The 18,733-nt window shown below is 33.8% G+C and overlaps 1 protein-coding gene and 1 pseudogene across 9 annotated transcripts in view; one reads left to right on the top strand and one right to left on the bottom strand.

The window, feature by feature from the left end:
* Nucleotides 1-18,733, top strand: part of ELP4 (elongator acetyltransferase complex subunit 4) — a 240,597-nt gene that overhangs the window by 30,449 nt on the left and 191,415 nt on the right. For all 9 annotated transcript variants that reach the window (XM_004418554.2, XM_087433049.1, XM_087433045.1 and 6 more), the window contains exon 3: nucleotides 1,956-2,077. In XM_004418554.2, the coding sequence (XP_004418611.2) occupies nucleotides 1,956-2,077 (122 nt within the window). The remainder of the gene's footprint in view (nucleotides 1-1,955; nucleotides 2,078-18,733) is intronic.
* Nucleotides 3,296-3,492, bottom strand: LOC101401780 (small integral membrane protein 15-like; annotated as a pseudogene).

The raw sequence follows: 18,733 nt of genomic DNA, 5'->3' as shown, positions 1-18,733 counted from the left end.
TTCCTTTAATATTTTGAATACATTTTTCATTAATTGTTTGAACATATTTATAATAACTGCCCTGAAGTATTTTTCTATTAAATTCAACTTTTGAGCCCATTTGGAGTCAGTTTCTGGAGGTTGTGTTTTACCTTAGTATGGGTCATTCAGTAATTTTTGGGTGAAATCTGTACATTATAAATAATGCATTGTAATGATTCTCAATTCCTTTTTGTTTTTTGGGGGGTTCTGGCTTTTTGTTTTAATAGACAGTTAACTTGCCTGGTCTTAAATTATTAACTCTTAACTTCAGTATACAATGCAGCAGATAATATCTATCAATTTTTCCATCTTTCAGATGTTGCCTTTTTAGCCTGGTCACACAGGGTTGTCCCCTGCAATCACAAATTTTAGTAGACAGCCAAATATTTGTACAGAATTTATGCTCAGATTTTGGGGCTCACACTTTCTGTGGTTCTCAGCCTTGAGTTGTATCCTCTGATACCTCAAGTCAATAAGACTTCTCTAGTACAAGATTCTGCCTTCAGATTGGGAAATACATCCCTTCAAAGAGACAGCAAATTTGTGACTCTCACGTGATTCAGTTATGCCTTTCAGCTTTATTCTGTTGTCTTTCCTGCTTGCTGTTTCTTCCTCCCACTCACGCATGGCTTAGTGGTCATCTAGAGATTTGGGCACAGTTGGTAAATCTTCTGGTAACCTCTCTTACCTTCAGGCTTTTCCCCCTAAACTTTCAGCTGTTTTGACAACACTGAACTCTGTATTCTGCCACCTCAAGCTGGAAAGGATGTGATTTAATCCTGCCAGAGCTACCAGAGGTGAGAAACACTCTTAGGCAAAAAAGCCACAGGCTTGAAATCTTATATGTCATGATCACCGTCTTTCAAAAGGAAACTTTGCTGTGGCTGCTGCCTGCTTTTTATTGCTTTCCAGTGCCTTCAAATAGGTATTTTTTAATGATACTTTATCCAAGTTTTATAATTATAGCTACAAGAGGTTTTGCACAGTGCTAATGTTACCACAAGTTCAAACTTTCTTTGGAATATTTTTTAAATGTGTGATTTTCCTAAATATTAGCGATGCCTGGTGTACTATAGGAATTCAATTAATATTTGTTGATTACATTCATAATAGCTACTCTCTTCAGATATTGCAGTAAATTTACCTCTGTCTCTTGTCTTTGTGTTGTGCTTGAAGTATTAAAGGAAAGAAAGCTGATATAAAAGTGTAGGCAGGTAGCTAATCAGTAATATTAAGAGAACAAAGATATACTTAAGTTGTCATTATGTCACAAAATCTCAAAAATATCACATTTTTGTCTAAGAAACCTGAATCATCATTTTTTCTTTAAAATTCGGAAAGGAGGATGAGGGAATAATAAAAGGTAAAAAAATTCTTTACTAGGAAAAAATTTAGTACAAATTTAGGAACTCTAGCAAAATAAAATCTTCAGTTTTAAATTACTATTGGATTTAAAACCCAAAACCAGAATGTAGGAGTAATACTATTTTTATAAATTTTATAAATATTAATCATCATGCTACATACACTAAGTGCTTAATTATTGTGGCATGAAACAAATGAGGTATGAGTTTACAAACTCATTGGTAGATAATAATGGCCATTTTAGAGGTGCAGTGCCTGAGAAAATCTTAGTAAAGAAAAAAAAAATCTCTGATTTCTCTGATATAATTATACATAACCCTCTAAATTTTGTAGATATCAGACGGTGGTATAGTAGATGGAGAATGATTTTGGAATCAGAAAGACTCTATTAAAAGGACCTGCTTTCCATTGACTATCTAGATAAGTCTCTTTGCCTATCTAACTGTACCTTAGGAAGACATAATTATTGCCCCACCTCATATACTTGTTTTAAGGAAAAAAATTATAAAAATATATGAATGTGCTTAGTAAATGGTAGGATTCTGACTATAATGTTTTCTTCTTTACAGAAGAGGATAAATATAATATTTATTCTCCTTTGCTCTTCAAGTATTTCCTGGCAGAAGGAATCATCAATGGGCATACTTTGTTGGTTGCATCTTCAAAAGAAGACCCTGCTGACATTTTGCAGGTATAGATATACTAATTCAATATTGCATTTTGAACATTTCATGAAAAAATATTGTTTATATATATTTAAGCAAGATATATGTTTGTATATATACAAACTATATTTAAATACATTAGTGGGACCATACATATATTTTTTTCTCTTAAAGTATCAAATTTATTTGAATGTATAGTTTCATTTTTAAATTGGTGTTCTTGGACAATTTTTTTAACTTAAAATTTAGATCAGAGGTGGTAAAAATATTAATAAGCTGTTAAAAACAATAAATAAAATTATTTTTGTCATGATAATAAGAGAACTCTGGGGCGTAGCAGTTAAGTTTGCACGTTCCACTTTGGCAGCCTGGGGATCACCGGTTTGGTTTGGCAGCCTAGGGGGGCAGCCTAGGCACAGACCTACACACCACTCATCAAGCCATGCTGAGGCGAGTCCCACATAGCAGAGCTAGAAGGACCTACAACTAGGATATACAACTATGTACTGTGGCTTTGGGGAGAAAAAAGACAAAAAACAGAGGAAAATTGGCAACAGATGTTACCTCAGGGCCAATCTTCCTCAAAGAACAAAAAAGAGAACTCTGTAAAAAGTTAGGTAAAGAAAGACAACTGTAGAATATTATCAGATATTGTATTATCAGTTTCCCAAAGGTATAAATCAGAAGAAAGATACAGAAATTACAAGTACTCATTTATTAATATTATTTGGCTTTGAGAATGCCAGAAATTATCCTCTTCCAAGAAATAAGCAGTAATAATAAAATATGGAGTTGATACGCCGTATCTTTTTTAAGCCAAAGCACACTTTCACCTCAGAGAGGACAGTTCTGACTTTTAGAATTCTTAATTTCTTTGTCCAGAACAGGAACCCAATTTAAACCATTATTTGAATAGAATTCTTAATCTAAAGTTATTTTTTTCCATGTGGTGTTTTCATTTCAGTGCATAGTCTGCAAAATGGCAAATGACTAAGACATTTATAAAGAATTTATAGCATAATAAATACTAAACTACAATAACTAACAATAGACCCCAACAAACTTCTACCCCCATGTGTAAAAGTCACTTTGACTGAGGTCAAAACTGCCATGATTCTTTCATATGGGTCAGACTTTGCATATTAAATAATACTGTCATAAAATCCAAAGGAGAGACTTTTGTATAATTTTCCAAATGATTTTCTTCTGGTTGCAGAGCCTTCCTTCCTTCATTCTTATTTCTGCTATTTAGCCTTTGTAATATTTTGTTGACGTTTTTGTTTCTTTCCCCTGGCCTTAATCATCTTGGTCAATTTCTGGACAGTACTGTACTTGCTAGGAGGAGTGGAGTAAAGGCTAAAATCAGCGTTGTAAGGAAGCTATACAGGGTCTTCGTGGCACATTCCACAACATACTGAGCCTAAGATTTCATATCAAACATCTTTATAGCCAGGTAGGAAATTGTCACCAGGCCAGAAGCAGGAAGGCCTATATATGCTTTTTAAAATAAAGTGTTTTGTTTTTCCTTCTTGCCTCCTCCAACCTAGGTAACTGAGGTTAAAACCTAGTATATGTACTTCCACATTCTGCTTTAGTGAACTATGTTTTTTATTTGAAGACTAATCCCTGACACCTTTCTTGGGTACCTTGTATTTGTACAAGTTAGTATTAAAAATCTAAGTACTTTACATGTCCTTCTTTGGATTACATGAAGGATTTTGAAGTTACAAAAGAAATACTACTTTTTTATCAGGCTTTCTTAAAAAAAACTCATCAGGGGCCGTCCCTGTGGTGTAGCAGTTAAGTGCGTGCTTCAGGGGCCCAGGGTTCGCTGGTTCGGATCCCGGGCATGCACCAACATACCGTTTGTCAGGCCGTGCTGTGGCGGCGTCCCATATAAAATGGAGGAAGATAGGCACGGATGTTAGCCCAGGGCCAGTCTTCCTCAGCAAAAAGAGGAGGATTGGCAGATGTTAGCTTAGGGCTGATCTTCCTCACACACAAAAAAAGTCATATATGCAAGTAATTAGATTCTGCAAACATGTTTTCATAGAGCAGTTTTATAGTGTAGTAGAAAAAATACAAAACTAGAGTCAAAAAACATAGACTCTTAAAAAGGTGCACTTATGACCAAGAGAGATTAATAAGGAGGAGATTTCTCCTCATACCTGAAATAACTGGAAAAATAGGGCAAAATATATGAACCAACAGTTTTCAAGACCTTGAACATCACACAGTAAAGGACAGTGATTCCTGAGAGGTGCAGAATAAACAAGGGAGCCTGGGAGCTCCTAGCTTACTGCCTGCAGAGTTTCCCAGCTGTAGTGAGGAAGGAGGACCCCAGGTCAAGACAACCTGGGGAGACGGAGCTAGGAGTGGGAAGTACGACCCTGTCGTTGTCTTCCTCTGGAGCTTCATCGGGGTGCCACATTGACAAGGGGTGGACTTGTGATGGTTAATTTTATGTGTCAACCTGACTGGGCCACAGTGTGCCCAGATATTTGATCAGACATTATTCTGAGTGTTTTTGTCAAGATATTTTTGGATGAAATTAACATTTAAATCAGTAGACTGAGTAAAGCAGATTGCCCTCCCTAATGTGGGTGGGCCTCATCCAATCACTTGAAGGCCTGAATTGAACAAAAGGTCTGACCCTCCTCCATGTAAGAAAGAATTCCTCCTGCCTGACTGCATTCCAACTTGGACAGCAGCTTTTTCCTGTCTTTGGATTCAAACTGAAACATCAGCTGTTCCTGAGTCTTGAGCCTGCCAACCTTTAAACTGGAACTGCACCATCAGTTCTCCTAGTTCTGAAGCCTTCAGATTCAAATGGGAGCTACACCACCAGCTCTCTTGGATCTCCAACTTGCCGACTCCCTGTGTAAATCTGGGGACTTGTCAGCCTCCATAATCATCTGAGCCAATTCCTTATAATAAATCTCATTTTATATACATATATAAAATATATAAAAAAATATATAAAGATATATATGTATGTATATGTATACGTATATTTATATATATATGTATACATCCTATTGGTACTGTTTCTCTGGAGAACTCTGACTAATACAATCTTACTGAAAATATAAAGATTACATTTAAACCAGCATAGGGCACTTCACATTTATTTATTAATCTCCATTGAATGACCATCACCTACATCCTGTATCTTGGCCAGTTTTCCAGATAGTAAAGTATAGTGATCTTTCCACCTTTTTGCTTTTGTACTTCTAAAAATATTTTTTTAATTATGGATCTACTTGTACACTAAGTTATCTAAAAGTTTTAGTTTTGAGATTATTTAGTTGCAAAGGATATTATTGTAAATATTGCCTTTGTAGTTATGTTACCTAGCCCTAAGGGACCTGTGACATGCAAGTGCGTCCCTTTTCCCGGAGCTGCCCGCGCCAATAGAACAAGACCAGATTTAGAATAGCAGAGCCCAAACATTATTCATTCATCAGTAAATGGAGGAGGCAGAGCTCATGCTTTAAAATACTTGCTCCGGGAAGAGAAGGTGAGAAGGGTTCTTAAGGGATGTGAAGGGGGAGGGGTCTCTGCATCACTGTTTGGGGCGGGGCATGGAGCATGCGCAGATGTTTCCTTCTCACACACGGCGCCTTTTGCACACGTTTTCTTTTGCACGTGGCAACCTGTCCCCGTCTTGGACTTTTCAGGTTTGGGCTGGTTCTGTTGTTTGGCCACCTGGCGAGGTGTTCTTCTGCTGCGGTTCATATAAGCAAGCACAACTTAAAAACAAAGCGTTAGACGTGGAAAATGTTTTAGGGATGTCCCTTGGTGACAGACTTTCATATCAGTCTTCTAAGTGTATCTACCTTAACCTAAATGACGTACCGATTTGATGTCAGTACTGTTCTTTTGAGAAGTGTATGCATAAGCAAGCTCTTCTTTAACAGCTGAAAATTTTACTTCAGTCCTTTTTTCCTTTAATTCATTCCTTCACTTCATTTTCTGTTGTACTTCTCACTGAGTTTTGTCTGAACGGTAATGTTTTATGTTCAAAATATTTATTAATTATGATAGTTTTTCTGTAGCAAAAATTCACATTTCACATTTAAATTTAAATTTATATTTTAAATTTAAATTCACATTTAAATTTAAATTTATTTTAAACTTCTCATCTCAAAAGACTAGGTGTTAATACATTTCTTCTCATTTCAGTCGTCATTACAGTTGTCACAGTGTATCACTAGATGTAAAAATTTTCACACTGCATTGCTTCGTTAAGACTTATCAGTGGATAAATAGTGCTAGAATGGGACAAGATTCAGCATCAATTCTATTCATATTTTTTATTTTTGCAGATGTGAGCTGTTCACAATTAAGTGAAAGGAAATAGGAGTTTTGTTATTGCAGTGTCCCTCACTTTTTTTTTTTTGCTTTCTCTGAGTAATACACACACACAAAGCACACAGTGTCTGTCATCATAAAGTATTTTAAATTATTTGTCTGGTGTGTTAGTTTCACCTAAAATTTTGCTGAAAACAACCAAAAAAGGATTATTTCCCCAGTCATTAGAGCATTCACATTTTCTGTACCAAACAGATATTTTGAATTGTCTCCCTGTTGGATGCTCTGGAGGGTGTTATACCTGGGGCAATGAGAAGTCAACCTGTCTTTTGTAAAGTGAGGAAAGGGTGATTTGAAAGGCGAAGTGGGAAAGGGGAACCTGCTCTTCTATCATTGGCACGTTCTCTAGGGGTCACTTTTCACTAAGCGTATTTGTGCAACTTGAACATCAAGGAATTGATTCCCTTAAAACTCTCATGACCATGTACCTCTCTAAAAGTCTCCATATACCCAGTTTTTAACAATTAAAAGTGATGGAAACAAGTCATCTTACCTAAACTATTTCAACTTTTCTAAGTTTAGACTACCTATGCCCAGTATGATTAAATCCAAATATTGACATAGCCCAGTGGACCTGTATTTAGTCATCCCCAAAGTACACTAATCTATTCTAGTTAGTGTAATGGAAATTATCATTTATTTCATATCAATTTTTTAAAAAAGAGTGTATTATTTTTGGATTTCAAAGACGTAGGAATAATTTTTAAGTTACTGCTGCTCCTTAAAAATTCTAAATGAGGGTTATCTCAAGCAAAAAAGTTAAATCAGCGTAATAGACTTAGAATTTCTTTTATGAAAATTATACCTCTGAAATGTCACATTACATGTAAATGCAGACTGTCTTATTGGAAATAAAGAAACAAAAGAAACTATTAGTGATATTTTTCTATCTTAAATATTATTTAAAAGATGATTATTTGAAATAAATTGCCATTGATTAATATACTTGTGGATTTCTTTCTCCAAAAAGAAGTACTATTGGTTTCAATGTTGAGAGATATTTTACTTGACTTTCCCATATTTCAATTTTCTGAGATCCAGTGTGTAACAACATGCTAGTTAATCTCCTGGAACTTAAATCCCTCTTATATTTCAAGGGAAATAAATATTAAAATGGTTTGACCGTTTATTTTTAATGTCTTGAAGGTTTCTCTTGCTCTGGACTAGCATAGATGTTTTTTAACTGAAGAATGTGTTTTAATGTCATCAGATCTGTTTTCTTTATCTTGTATACTTAGAATGTGTTATCAAAGACATTACAGTCGCTGCCACAATGCCTAATAGTCATAAAGCATTCGATTTGCTTTATATGACATTGAGGTTTGATGCTGCATTTTAAAAGTTTATTCCATTCATCTGTTTATAACGAGTAGCCTAGAACAAGTTGTTTTTATTTGAAAAGCAAGTTTGCTTTACATGACAATTTAATATTTATCAATTATATATTCAATTAAGTTAAATATTAAATTAGCCATAAAGGTGAATGTGTGATCCCCAGGAAAAATTTATCTTCTTTGATTTTAATGCTATTATTTACTTTTAACTAAAACCACTTATATAGATGAGTAATGAAAGTAGCTGAAGGTTGTATATGCTAAATAACATGCACACTCAACATTTTCCTATATTAAAAAATTATTTAATGCTTCATGTTTAAACTCTTTTAATTTTGATTATATTCTTGTATTTCATGGAGCTCTACACTGAAAATAGATGTTTTTGAGTTAATTGAATCTTTACTCATGAGTGATATTTTTTAAATTTGTAACCTTGTCAATTTATATTTCTTACATGTTACCATGTAATAGTAAATGATATTTGATGTACAAGAATAATATACCATTCTCATTTTTCTCTAAAAAAGTACAAAAAGTATTGTTTTTAACCTATACATACTTCATGTGGTCCAGTTAGTATTCACACGTTTAGAATAGACTGGATTCAAAAATGGTGATGAAAATTTAAATTGTGTTCTTTATGACAGCAGCACATAGAAAAAGCTTTTAGCATCTCTCTGAGAAGAATAAACAAAATATTTTTGTAATTTAAAGTGAGATATTGAATGCTAGTATAGATAAGCACGTTTTTCTACATAATATTCAATCATGATGTCGGTGTGCCCACCTCAATGAAAACTTCATTTGTATCAAACAGCTCAATGAATGACCAGAACCAAGGCATTAACAGTGTTTAGCATACAACATAGGGGAAGAAATGCTGTAATTGCTTAGTTTTAATTTTATGATGTATGATTGGGGATTTCTGGAACCTGTAACCAAAGACAAATATTGCTGCTACAAGAAAAGGGAAAAGAAAGTCTTATAGACCATAATTATCTTAAAACTGTGTATAACTAAAAGACAAGTAAAGGATAAAAAGCCTCATCAGCTGCCTAAGATATATTATATAACCACCCAGCAATTTATCCATCATCCTTTGAAAACATTCATGCCTATTGTAGTCAAAGCTTCTTCAGGAACAGCATCAAGATGTAACGCTGAAAAATTATAGCCCTTAGAAAATCCTATAGAACAATATACATAATGTTGTTAAAGCTTTTAAAAAACACATGTGGTAAGTATTTTTCAGTTAACTTTTTTATCTAAAAGGATTTTCTTGATCATCTCAAATATAGTGATAAGTATTCTCCATGAAAATTTTCTATGGAATGTTTTCTAAAATAGCAAAAATTATATTTTTATGTTAAAATATTTAAACATTTATCAATAGATAAGCTGATTTCTTTTATGAAATAAAAAATTATATACACACACATGCACACACAAACATTTCTTTAGAACTTGAAAATGCTAACGTTATATCCTTTTCATAATTTTTAACAATATGATGTGATGTGAATGTTTATGGAATTAAAATAAAATTATTGTCAAAAGTAAATTTAAATGTTATTTCATAATATACTAAGGTTAGTTTTAAAACTTAATTTGAATATTTTTTAGTGATGACATGCCAGATAGGTAATATTCATGCAAGAAGAGACATCTGATCTCTAGAGCAAAGGGTTAATTCTTGACTTGTTGCATTAACTTTTGAGTTATCTGTTATATACACTATGCACTGTCCAGCAGTTAGAACAGCCACAGTTAGAACAAAGTGGGACGCTAGAATGCTTTTGAGGAACTTAAAAGTTGTATTTTTTAATTCATATCCAGGATAAGTACATAGTTACCAGCAGGAGTGTTATAACTGCCTGGATGTTTACTGGAGGCTCACAGCATGTAGTATTTTTTAACATCAAACATACTAGTAAATAAAGAGTTCAAATTTAAGATCAATTATGATGAAACTTCCCATATTTAATATAGAGAAAACCTTTTATAATTGAAAATGGATTACTTTATAATAACCCGTTAAGTCATGGAATAAGTAATAATGCATTTAAAATAAACCATACGGTATTTCATGAATTAATACAGCAACAAGGTATTTAGTAATGAAGTATGAAAATTTAGACTAACATTTTCAGAATTCTTTTTCATGGACTTTAAATCCATAATTTAAAAATTAAAATGGTATCTTAATAATTTGAAAGCATTATTTAATATCCCAAAATATCAACCTTTTATCCAAATATTGAACTCATTTGTTAAGATCTTGTTCATTGTACCTTGTATCTTTTGCTTTATTTGAATCTTTCCTTTTAATGGAGATCAGAGATATTAGTCGATTTAGAATTAGTTGAAGCAGTATTATTTGCTAAATGTAAAGTTTGAGTCACTATTAATAAAGTTTCTTTCCTTCTGTCAATTTGGTGTCAAGATTAAGTCTTTGTTTGCCATCCGTTATTTATTGGTCATGGAACAAGAATTAGAAGTCTGAATCCAGTGAACGGTCAGTTGTTTGCTCTTAGTACATTGTAGTACAGTCTGGTCTTTCTGAGTAAAGAGAATACAAAAATATCTCAGATCCAATCCTTGCTTTCCTTGTTCTGCCAAAAATTGAGACAGGTATAAGAATGAAGTTAGAGAAACACCCCCGATTGGCCAAATATTATTATTGAACATTTTTTTATTATACTCATTTCCAAAGTTGTAGTTTTATGATGATTCAGAACAAAAGCAATATATCATATTATAAATAATTAAAAATTATTTTCTGGCTCTTCTGTCATTCCACTTTGCAAGCTTTATGCATGCTCAGTACCTTATAAATAACACATTTTCCCACACATTTTTACTTCTTTTTAGCCTATATAGTATTTATTATATTTTCTATCAAAACTGTTTTATCACTGTGTATCTTTTGTATAAGTACAAATATTAGAAGAGCCCTTTGAAGGCAGAGCTATAATCAGGATATGTTCCCTTCATTTCTTTGTCAACATTTTATTTGTTCAGAAAATTATCAGGCTGTCTCTATGCTTTTCAGTGCTTGCAACTCTGAAGTGCTAGTTGAGCCAGAAATCTGCTGTTTGACCCCAGGGTTTCACTCTTTTTTTTTCCCCCTAGCTACTTGTGAGAGCTTATTTAAAATTCTAAGTTCTCCCCTGGCAGCCACAGTTAGAGCTTCTTTGGCAAACTAAAAGACTAAGAAGAAACATGCAGAGGCTCAGTACTGCTTCCAGTGACCTACATTTGTAGCCAGCTTTTAAAAGATGGCATTTGCCTTATTTTCCAACAAGGAAAATTCAAGATAAGATAAAAATATAAAGGAAAATAAACCCACCTCTCTGTTATTAGCTAGTGAGAACCATTTCTGATAGAACATTGAAATAAACACACTTGGCATTGATATTTGTGCATCAATCAACAAATGAAAGGAATTTTGCATGCAGAAACGTAGCCCAAGTGATACAGGAAAAATGCCATCCTCTGATAGGATATTTATCTTCAAGAAGGTGAAATATATTTGGGATCTGAGTTTAGTTTTGAATCTCTGTATTGCTTCTTTTTTTTTTTTTAATTTTTTTATTTTTTTTTATTTTTTTCCCCCAAAGACCCAGTAGATAGTTATACGTCATAGCTGCATATCCTTCTAGTTGCTGTATGTGGGACGCAGCCTCAGCATGGCCGGAGAAGCAGTGCGTCGGTGAGCGCCCAGGATCCGAACCCGGGCCGCCAGCAGCGGAGCGCACGCACTCAACCGCTAGGCCACGGGGCCGGCCTCTGTATTGCTTCTTAACTAGCTGCAAGACCTTCCACAAATCGCTAACCTTTCGTATTAAAATAGAGATAATATCCTGGCTACCTTATTCCAGAGTTCCAAATTAAAAATGAAATATCTGGGGTTTTGCTTTCTAAATCTTAAAGCATTTATTCCAGGTCTCACATTTACTTTCAAAAATTTTATTTTGAACCCATGAAAAAAAAAATGAATGGTTGTGAACACTTAATGATTATTGTTGTGCTCAAAAGAAATGTTAAAATCTTGGAACTGTTATATGGCATTTTATCATTCTTTGAAAAGATGCCACACAAAGTTAGAATTGGAAGTATTAGACATAGAGTTCATTTTTATTCTGAATATTTTTTCAGAAAAAGTATTCAGAAGAGAAAGTATTCGGTCCTTTGGGAGGGGCAAATGACTTCAAATTCTGAAGAGACATTAAAACTAAAAGAAAAAACTTTTTCATCAGCTCCCCAATTAACATCTTGTCCCATCAAATGAAACATGAGAGGAGGAAGACAGCACGCCATCAAGGGTGGCAGAGTCATAGACAGTCGGAAGGTTGATTATGTGCAAGAGGACAGCTTCACTGTGTGAACCCCAGAGAAGACAGGGCCATCTCTCTGGCTAGTGTTGGGGTGATTCTCTCAGTGGCCAGTGTTTCTTTCCTTAAATTTTAAGTTTTGTCCATCAGAAACTGACAGGCAGTTGCAGAAATAGCCTTAGTTCACCACATCCATCTTTTCATATTATGGTGTCTTAATGAAATCAGAGACATTTGAAATATGCTTATCGTTTTTGTAAAATATTCTTACTACAGGTTGTGTATATATATATGTGTGCCTAAAATCTGGGTAGATAATATTAACCTGAAGACTTAAACTGGAGTAGAAAATAGATCTGAGACTATGAAGTGAGACTTCTTACCATTATATTTCTTTAAAACAGATTACAATATACAGGTTGCTATAGAATTAAAGAAAACTCATTTTATGCCTTTACCCAGTTGCCTCAACTTCTCAGTACTCAATGAGCAGAAAGAGAATCAGTTTTGTTCTATTAACACCAAATGTACTACAGAAAATAATTTTCAAATTTAATAAAGTGATATACAATTTCATTTAGTGCCCCACAATACCCTAAGGATTTTTGTTCGTGACATTTTCCATAAGCTGGGTTCATTCTGGAAAAATAAAAGAATATGACATCAAACAAATAAAACCAGTCATTTGTTGTGTGTTCCTGAGCTAGGAATTTAACTGATCTGGACCTCTTACATGAAGATAATGCCTGATGATTCCATTCCTAATTGAGATTTCTTTGATATTAGATATCCCTGAAACTTTTGAATACTTCTTTTCCAACAGTATAAAAATTCTATGACCTCAATTTAATAAATAATTATAAGATTATTACTATCTTAACTTTTAAAATAATTGTATTTAGAAATTTTTTAGTTATATCAGGTTTTCAGAAATTAGTTTATATTCAATAGGGACACTTAAAGGAATTTTGTCGGAATCCTTTGCCAACAAAAGAATTCTTCTATAACTCAAGTAATTATTGCGTAGCCTGTTTGCTTAATATGGATTTTCATATATCGTGTTTTCTTACAAACAGGGTAATAAACACCCTTATACAGTATAAACATTTACTAAAGGGAATTATTGTACATGGTCTCACTAAACCTGCTAATACCGGTGATTAAGTGGAGAGTTTAGTCTTCTTTTTAAAACATTTCACAAAATGTATTGTAATCAAGGTATTTCCTATTACAAGGAGCACATTGTTCACCATTCATTATTCTTTCTATAACAGGGATAGCTATGGATAGAGATATAGATATACATACCCATATATGTGTGTGTTTATATATACAATATATACATAATGCACACACAGGCAGAAGTTCGTGTTTTTAACAATGGTAGTTACCTAATTAGTAACTCTCTTCATTTTAACTTATGTTATCTGAGTATGAGTTTTATTGGTTGTGCAGTCAGAGCCAGATTAAATATTGACAGCATTTAATGTGTAAACTTTACTTTGTAAAAGAACCTAGAAAGGAAAACTCCACCTTTTATGGCTAGAAATAGTAATAGATACCACCACTGCATCCTCTCTATAAAAACATGGAATATCTTATTTTAAGCTTTCTTCTTAAGAAATGTGTTTGAAGAGAATGTTTTGAAGGAATATGTAATACAACTTTTACATTTTGAAATGTAAAATACATAAATTCTGTATCTAAGTTGATATATTGAGGAAAGTTGATAAAATTAATATAGTCCTCACGGAGACTTGTCCTTAACAACTTGACAGTTTTGATTTTTCATATATGTGAGAAAATAATATGGAAGCTAATAATGTCAGAATGCCAAGAAACTCAGTGCATTTCCTTTTAAACTCCTTTTACGTCAGTGCCATCAATAAGCAGTATGGAAAGCATGAGGCTGCTGTGCTCAAGACTTGGGGTGCTGTGTGTGCTGTTAGCGGGCACGTTGCTGGGACCCAGATAAGGAGTTTAAATTCGTCTGTACCTCATTTTCCACCCTCACTACTAGACTGCAGTAGAACTCAGGGATTAATCACATGTCTGAATTGCTTTGAGATCCTGCTATGATTGGTGCTCCTAAAAATGTGATGGTTTAGAATGTATACTTTAAAATAGTTAGATTAGAATTTGCATCTAATTGAAGATAGTATTACTTGTTATTTTTTGCTTAGTGCAGCTGTCTCCCTTCAGTCCTGAGTACTTCTGCTGCAGGCTTCCATTTCCTCGTCATGTTATCCTCCTCCTTCACTCTATCTTAGTCAAGAAAACTGAAAGAGAGAGTCTTGTCTTCCTGGGTAACACATTCACATGTGTTCACATTCACATTCTTGAGTTACATGTTAAAGAGAAATGTGATGAGGATCAATGGAAAGTGTTGAGAACACTGCTGTTATCCCAGTGGTTTCATTTTCTATTTTCAGATTCATGTAACTGATGTAGTTGCCAAATAAAAGCATCCTATTTGTCAGTAGTTTAACTTGGCAGTTGAGTTAAAATAATGTTTGTATACCAACGTACAAGTGTTTTTCATCCTTTCTTCTTGTAGTATCAGTAATTTTGCCACCTTTATATTCAAGAAAAAATATCTGAAATTGCATAAGATGTTCCCTAATTCTTACTGAATTTAGTTTGAAATATGGATGGAAATAAGTTAATTCACTAATTACTAATCTTAAAATCTATGAGTTTTAAAAATGCTTTTTATGTAACATCAACTATACCCCGGACTTTGTGTAATCTTCATTTATGCTTTTAACAATTTTACTCATCTCTCGCCACACACTTTTAAATATTTAAATAAAGATAGTGTGGAGAACATACCTTTAATATATGGATACTCAAGTTAGATATTTGGAGTACTTTTGTATTCAAGTTATGATAATCAATCAATAACATCCTTGGATTTGTTTCTCTTTTCAACTTTCAGAAAATAAATTTTTCCCCCCAAAATCAACAAAGTAATATACTTACTGATACAATATAATATACTTACTGATACATGGATAATGCTTAAGTAGTATTAATTATACAGTTAACAAAACCTGCAAGGATCAAAAGATTTTATTTTTAAGAAGGATTTCTCATGCTCCATGGATTATGTTGCTTCATAATAGCTCGGTAGTACTTCTGCTGAATTGTAAAATAGCTTAGAGAGGAGTATGATGCCCATAGTTGGTGTAATGCATTGGTAATTAAGAGGGTGGGAGGTTAAGCTTCATTAACTGCTGAGGGATTGTATCTTGGGTTTTATTATGCCCTAGAGAACATAAAAAGTGAGAAGGGTCAAACTGTTGGAATCAGATTTTGCTTGTGCATCTGCCAAAACAAAGGCCACAAAATAATATAGCAGGCAGCAGAGAATGGCTTCAACTGAAAAAGGAAGAAATATATTTACAACATCTTATGGATAAAGATAAATGTTTCTGGTGAAAAAATAAATGTAAGTTTTTTTCACAAGTAGAATAAACAATTTTTTTTGTCCAAAGGTAGTGCCAATTTCTTTATTCATGTTAATTTTCTAAGCTGATTCATTTGATTTAAAAGAGAGAAATTTTATACTTTCCATCCTATCTTCTGTATAGTACTTATGAAACCTGCTCTTTATTTTTATTTATTCCTGATCCTTGCTACCAAATGTATGGGAACTCTAAGCACCACATTGCAGAAAAGAACCAAAAATCGGATGGATATTCTTTCTTTTTGGGAACAAGAGTATAACAATCATGCGGTGTGTTCTGTTGGTGCACTGGGTTAGAAACCTGACTGGGGATTTTCAAAAGTATGAGGGAGGACCCTAATCTGTGACTGACAGCTATAATAGTTGAATATTAAAGAGGTTATTCTTAGCATTCTCTTGGAATAGAGATTTTATCAAACACTAAATTGTTTGTTGGATTAGATACAGACAGTGCAGCAAATGGTGTAGATGATATCAATGATCATGTCTCACGGGGTCAGTGAGTCTCAGTAAGCAGGGCAGGTGATAGCATACTTCAGAAATGTTAGGGCTTACAAGTATAACAACGTACCAAATACAAGCTCTTACATAATAAATTTCTGAATATTAGATGACAAATATACCAGAATATTCCTTTTTTTCCCCAACATATCGTTTCTTGGTGTATCTTTGTCATTATTCTCACTTGAATTCTGAATAGCAGTACTGAAACCATTAAGCAGAATTTTCATAGAATGGATTTTTTTTTTTTTTAATTTTTTGTTTATTGCAGTAACATTGGTTTATAACATTGTAAAAATTTCAGGTGTACATCATTGTACTTCTATTTCTGCATAGATTACATCATGTTCACCACCAAAATACTAATTACAACCCATCACCACACACATGTACCCAATTATCCCTTTCACCCTCCTCCCTCCCCCCTTCCCCTCTGGTAACCACCAATCCAATCTCTGTCCCTATGTGTTTGTTTATTGTTGTTATTATCTACTACTTAATGAAGGAAATCATACGGTATTTGACCTTCTCCCTCTGACTTATTTCACTTTGCATCATGCCCTCAATGTCCATCCATGTTGTGACAAATGGCTGGATTTCATCGTTTCTTATGACTGAGTAGTATTCCATTGTGTATATATACCACAGCTTTTTTATCCATAGAATGGATTTTTTTGTCAGAGAATTACATAGGATGATCTGCCACTGTTGCCTTAGGATCGAGTTCTCTGCTTCACAAGACTTAAAAACCACACTACTGATTATTGTTAATTTGTATGGACCAATTTTTTATTTTCTGTTATTTTTGTCAAGATTTCTGGCTTTGAGATGCCATTGACTGTAAGATGTGTCATTAGTTTATATACCACTAAGACAAAAACACTGCCAAATAAACTAAGGCAGAATGTTTTTTTTTTTCACTTAGAATTTTTATTTAATTCTTTTTAAAAAAAATTTTCTTAGACATTTATTTTTAAAATCGTATCACACTTGTACATAAAAAGAAAGAAGATAAGCAAAATGTGTAACTTACCCGTAAAACTTCTTCACATCCATATTACTACTGTCAGGAATCCCTTTCTGATTCCTGGTCGTTTCCATCACTGTTTTTTCACATGACACTGTTCTCTGTGTCAGCAGAGCACTGGTGATGCAGCGTTCCTTGAAAGATGCTCCACTATTGCACCCAGATTTTATTCTAAAGTGGTGACATCCGTCGTACAAGTATGTTACAAATGCTTTCTTGATTTTCTCAGGAAGTATCAACGGAAGTTTTCGAGAAAGCCAGGATTCATATTCTTCCTTAATTGAGCCATATATGGATTCTTGGCTGAAATGTTGAAGAATTACATTTGTCCACTTACATGCCAGGAATAAGAACCAAGTTTGTACATATGCAGACAATGATAACTTTGTATCTATTGCCCTGCTGCCCGGCTGATAATCTTATATACTATCGATTGTAAAATGCATCCTGATTTCAAAAATAATAACATGTGGAGAAAAAAGTGAGTCAGAATCAATGAATTACAGTAAATATGTGCCTGATTTTTGAACGTGGACTTTGATGTGTTGGAATTACCCACTTCCCAGAAATCCACTTGTCGCACATCTTTTTTTTTTTTTTTTTTTAAGATTTTATTTATTCATTTTTTTCCCCCCAAAGCCCCAGTAGATAGTTGTATGTCATAGGTTCACATCCTTCTAGTTGCTGTACGTGGGACTCGGCCTCGCGTTGGACGGAGAAGTGGTGCCTCGGGGCGCTCCCGGGATCCGAACCCGGGCCGCCAGCATCAGAGCGCACGCACTTAACCGCTAAGCCATGGGGCAGGCCCTGTCACACATCTTAGTTGTCCTTGCTCACCATAATGCCACCAGTTTTAAAATAATCTCCCTTTTAATGTCTTGATGTTTTCTTGGGAATACTTCTGTGTCCCTGTGAAGTTGGAACTTAACCTGTGTTTCTTAAAATGTATTTCTTAGCATGTATTTCATTTGGCGGTATCATGCACACACACGTGTTATCTTAATCGTTTGGGAAGTATTGCACCAGAAGAGAAATGATGTTAAGAAAAAAAGAGAACATCTCTCTACTGTGATTAGGAGATACTAAAGCTGATAAATCAGGAACTGGACGTTTGGTATGTGTCTTTCTGGAGTGAAAATTTTCTAATCTCTGTGAAATACTAACAATAAGATAAGGGGAAACAATCCCATAATCAGATTCTACCAAGGAAGAGCTTAAAAAGTAGATAAACTTAGTATGCTGCAAGAAAATTAAGGAAATTTACCTTATTTAAAAATTCTGTCAGCCCTGTTGAGCTATTGATAAGACCGATTAATATAGTTATTTGTAATTTATAAAATACATTTTTCTCAAGAACTCTTTCACGGCATTTGTGATTGGAGACATACTTTTATAACACATTTCAACTTAAAATCTTCGGAGATATACTTTATTACAAAAATAATGCAAATGGTAGCAAAAAAGTTAAGCAATAATAAAGAAATTAAAGTAAAATGTTAAATTCCCCTATCCATACCTTCCTCAATCTACAGTTCCACTCTCCCTCTATGAAAAGTCCCCCAACGTTGATTTGTTTTGATTAATTTTTAGTTACTCCAGTGGTTACTGTTATAATTGTTAATTATGCTTTTTGTCTTTTA

This window comes from Ceratotherium simum, chromosome 7 (assembly GCF_057802395.1).
Source record: "Ceratotherium simum simum isolate JZ-2026a chromosome 7, ASM5780239v1, whole genome shotgun sequence".
Lineage (NCBI taxonomy): Eukaryota > Metazoa > Chordata > Mammalia > Perissodactyla > Rhinocerotidae > Ceratotherium > Ceratotherium simum.
The sequence above is the reverse complement of the archived record's forward strand: the minus strand, read 5'-3'. Positions and strand labels throughout refer to the sequence as shown.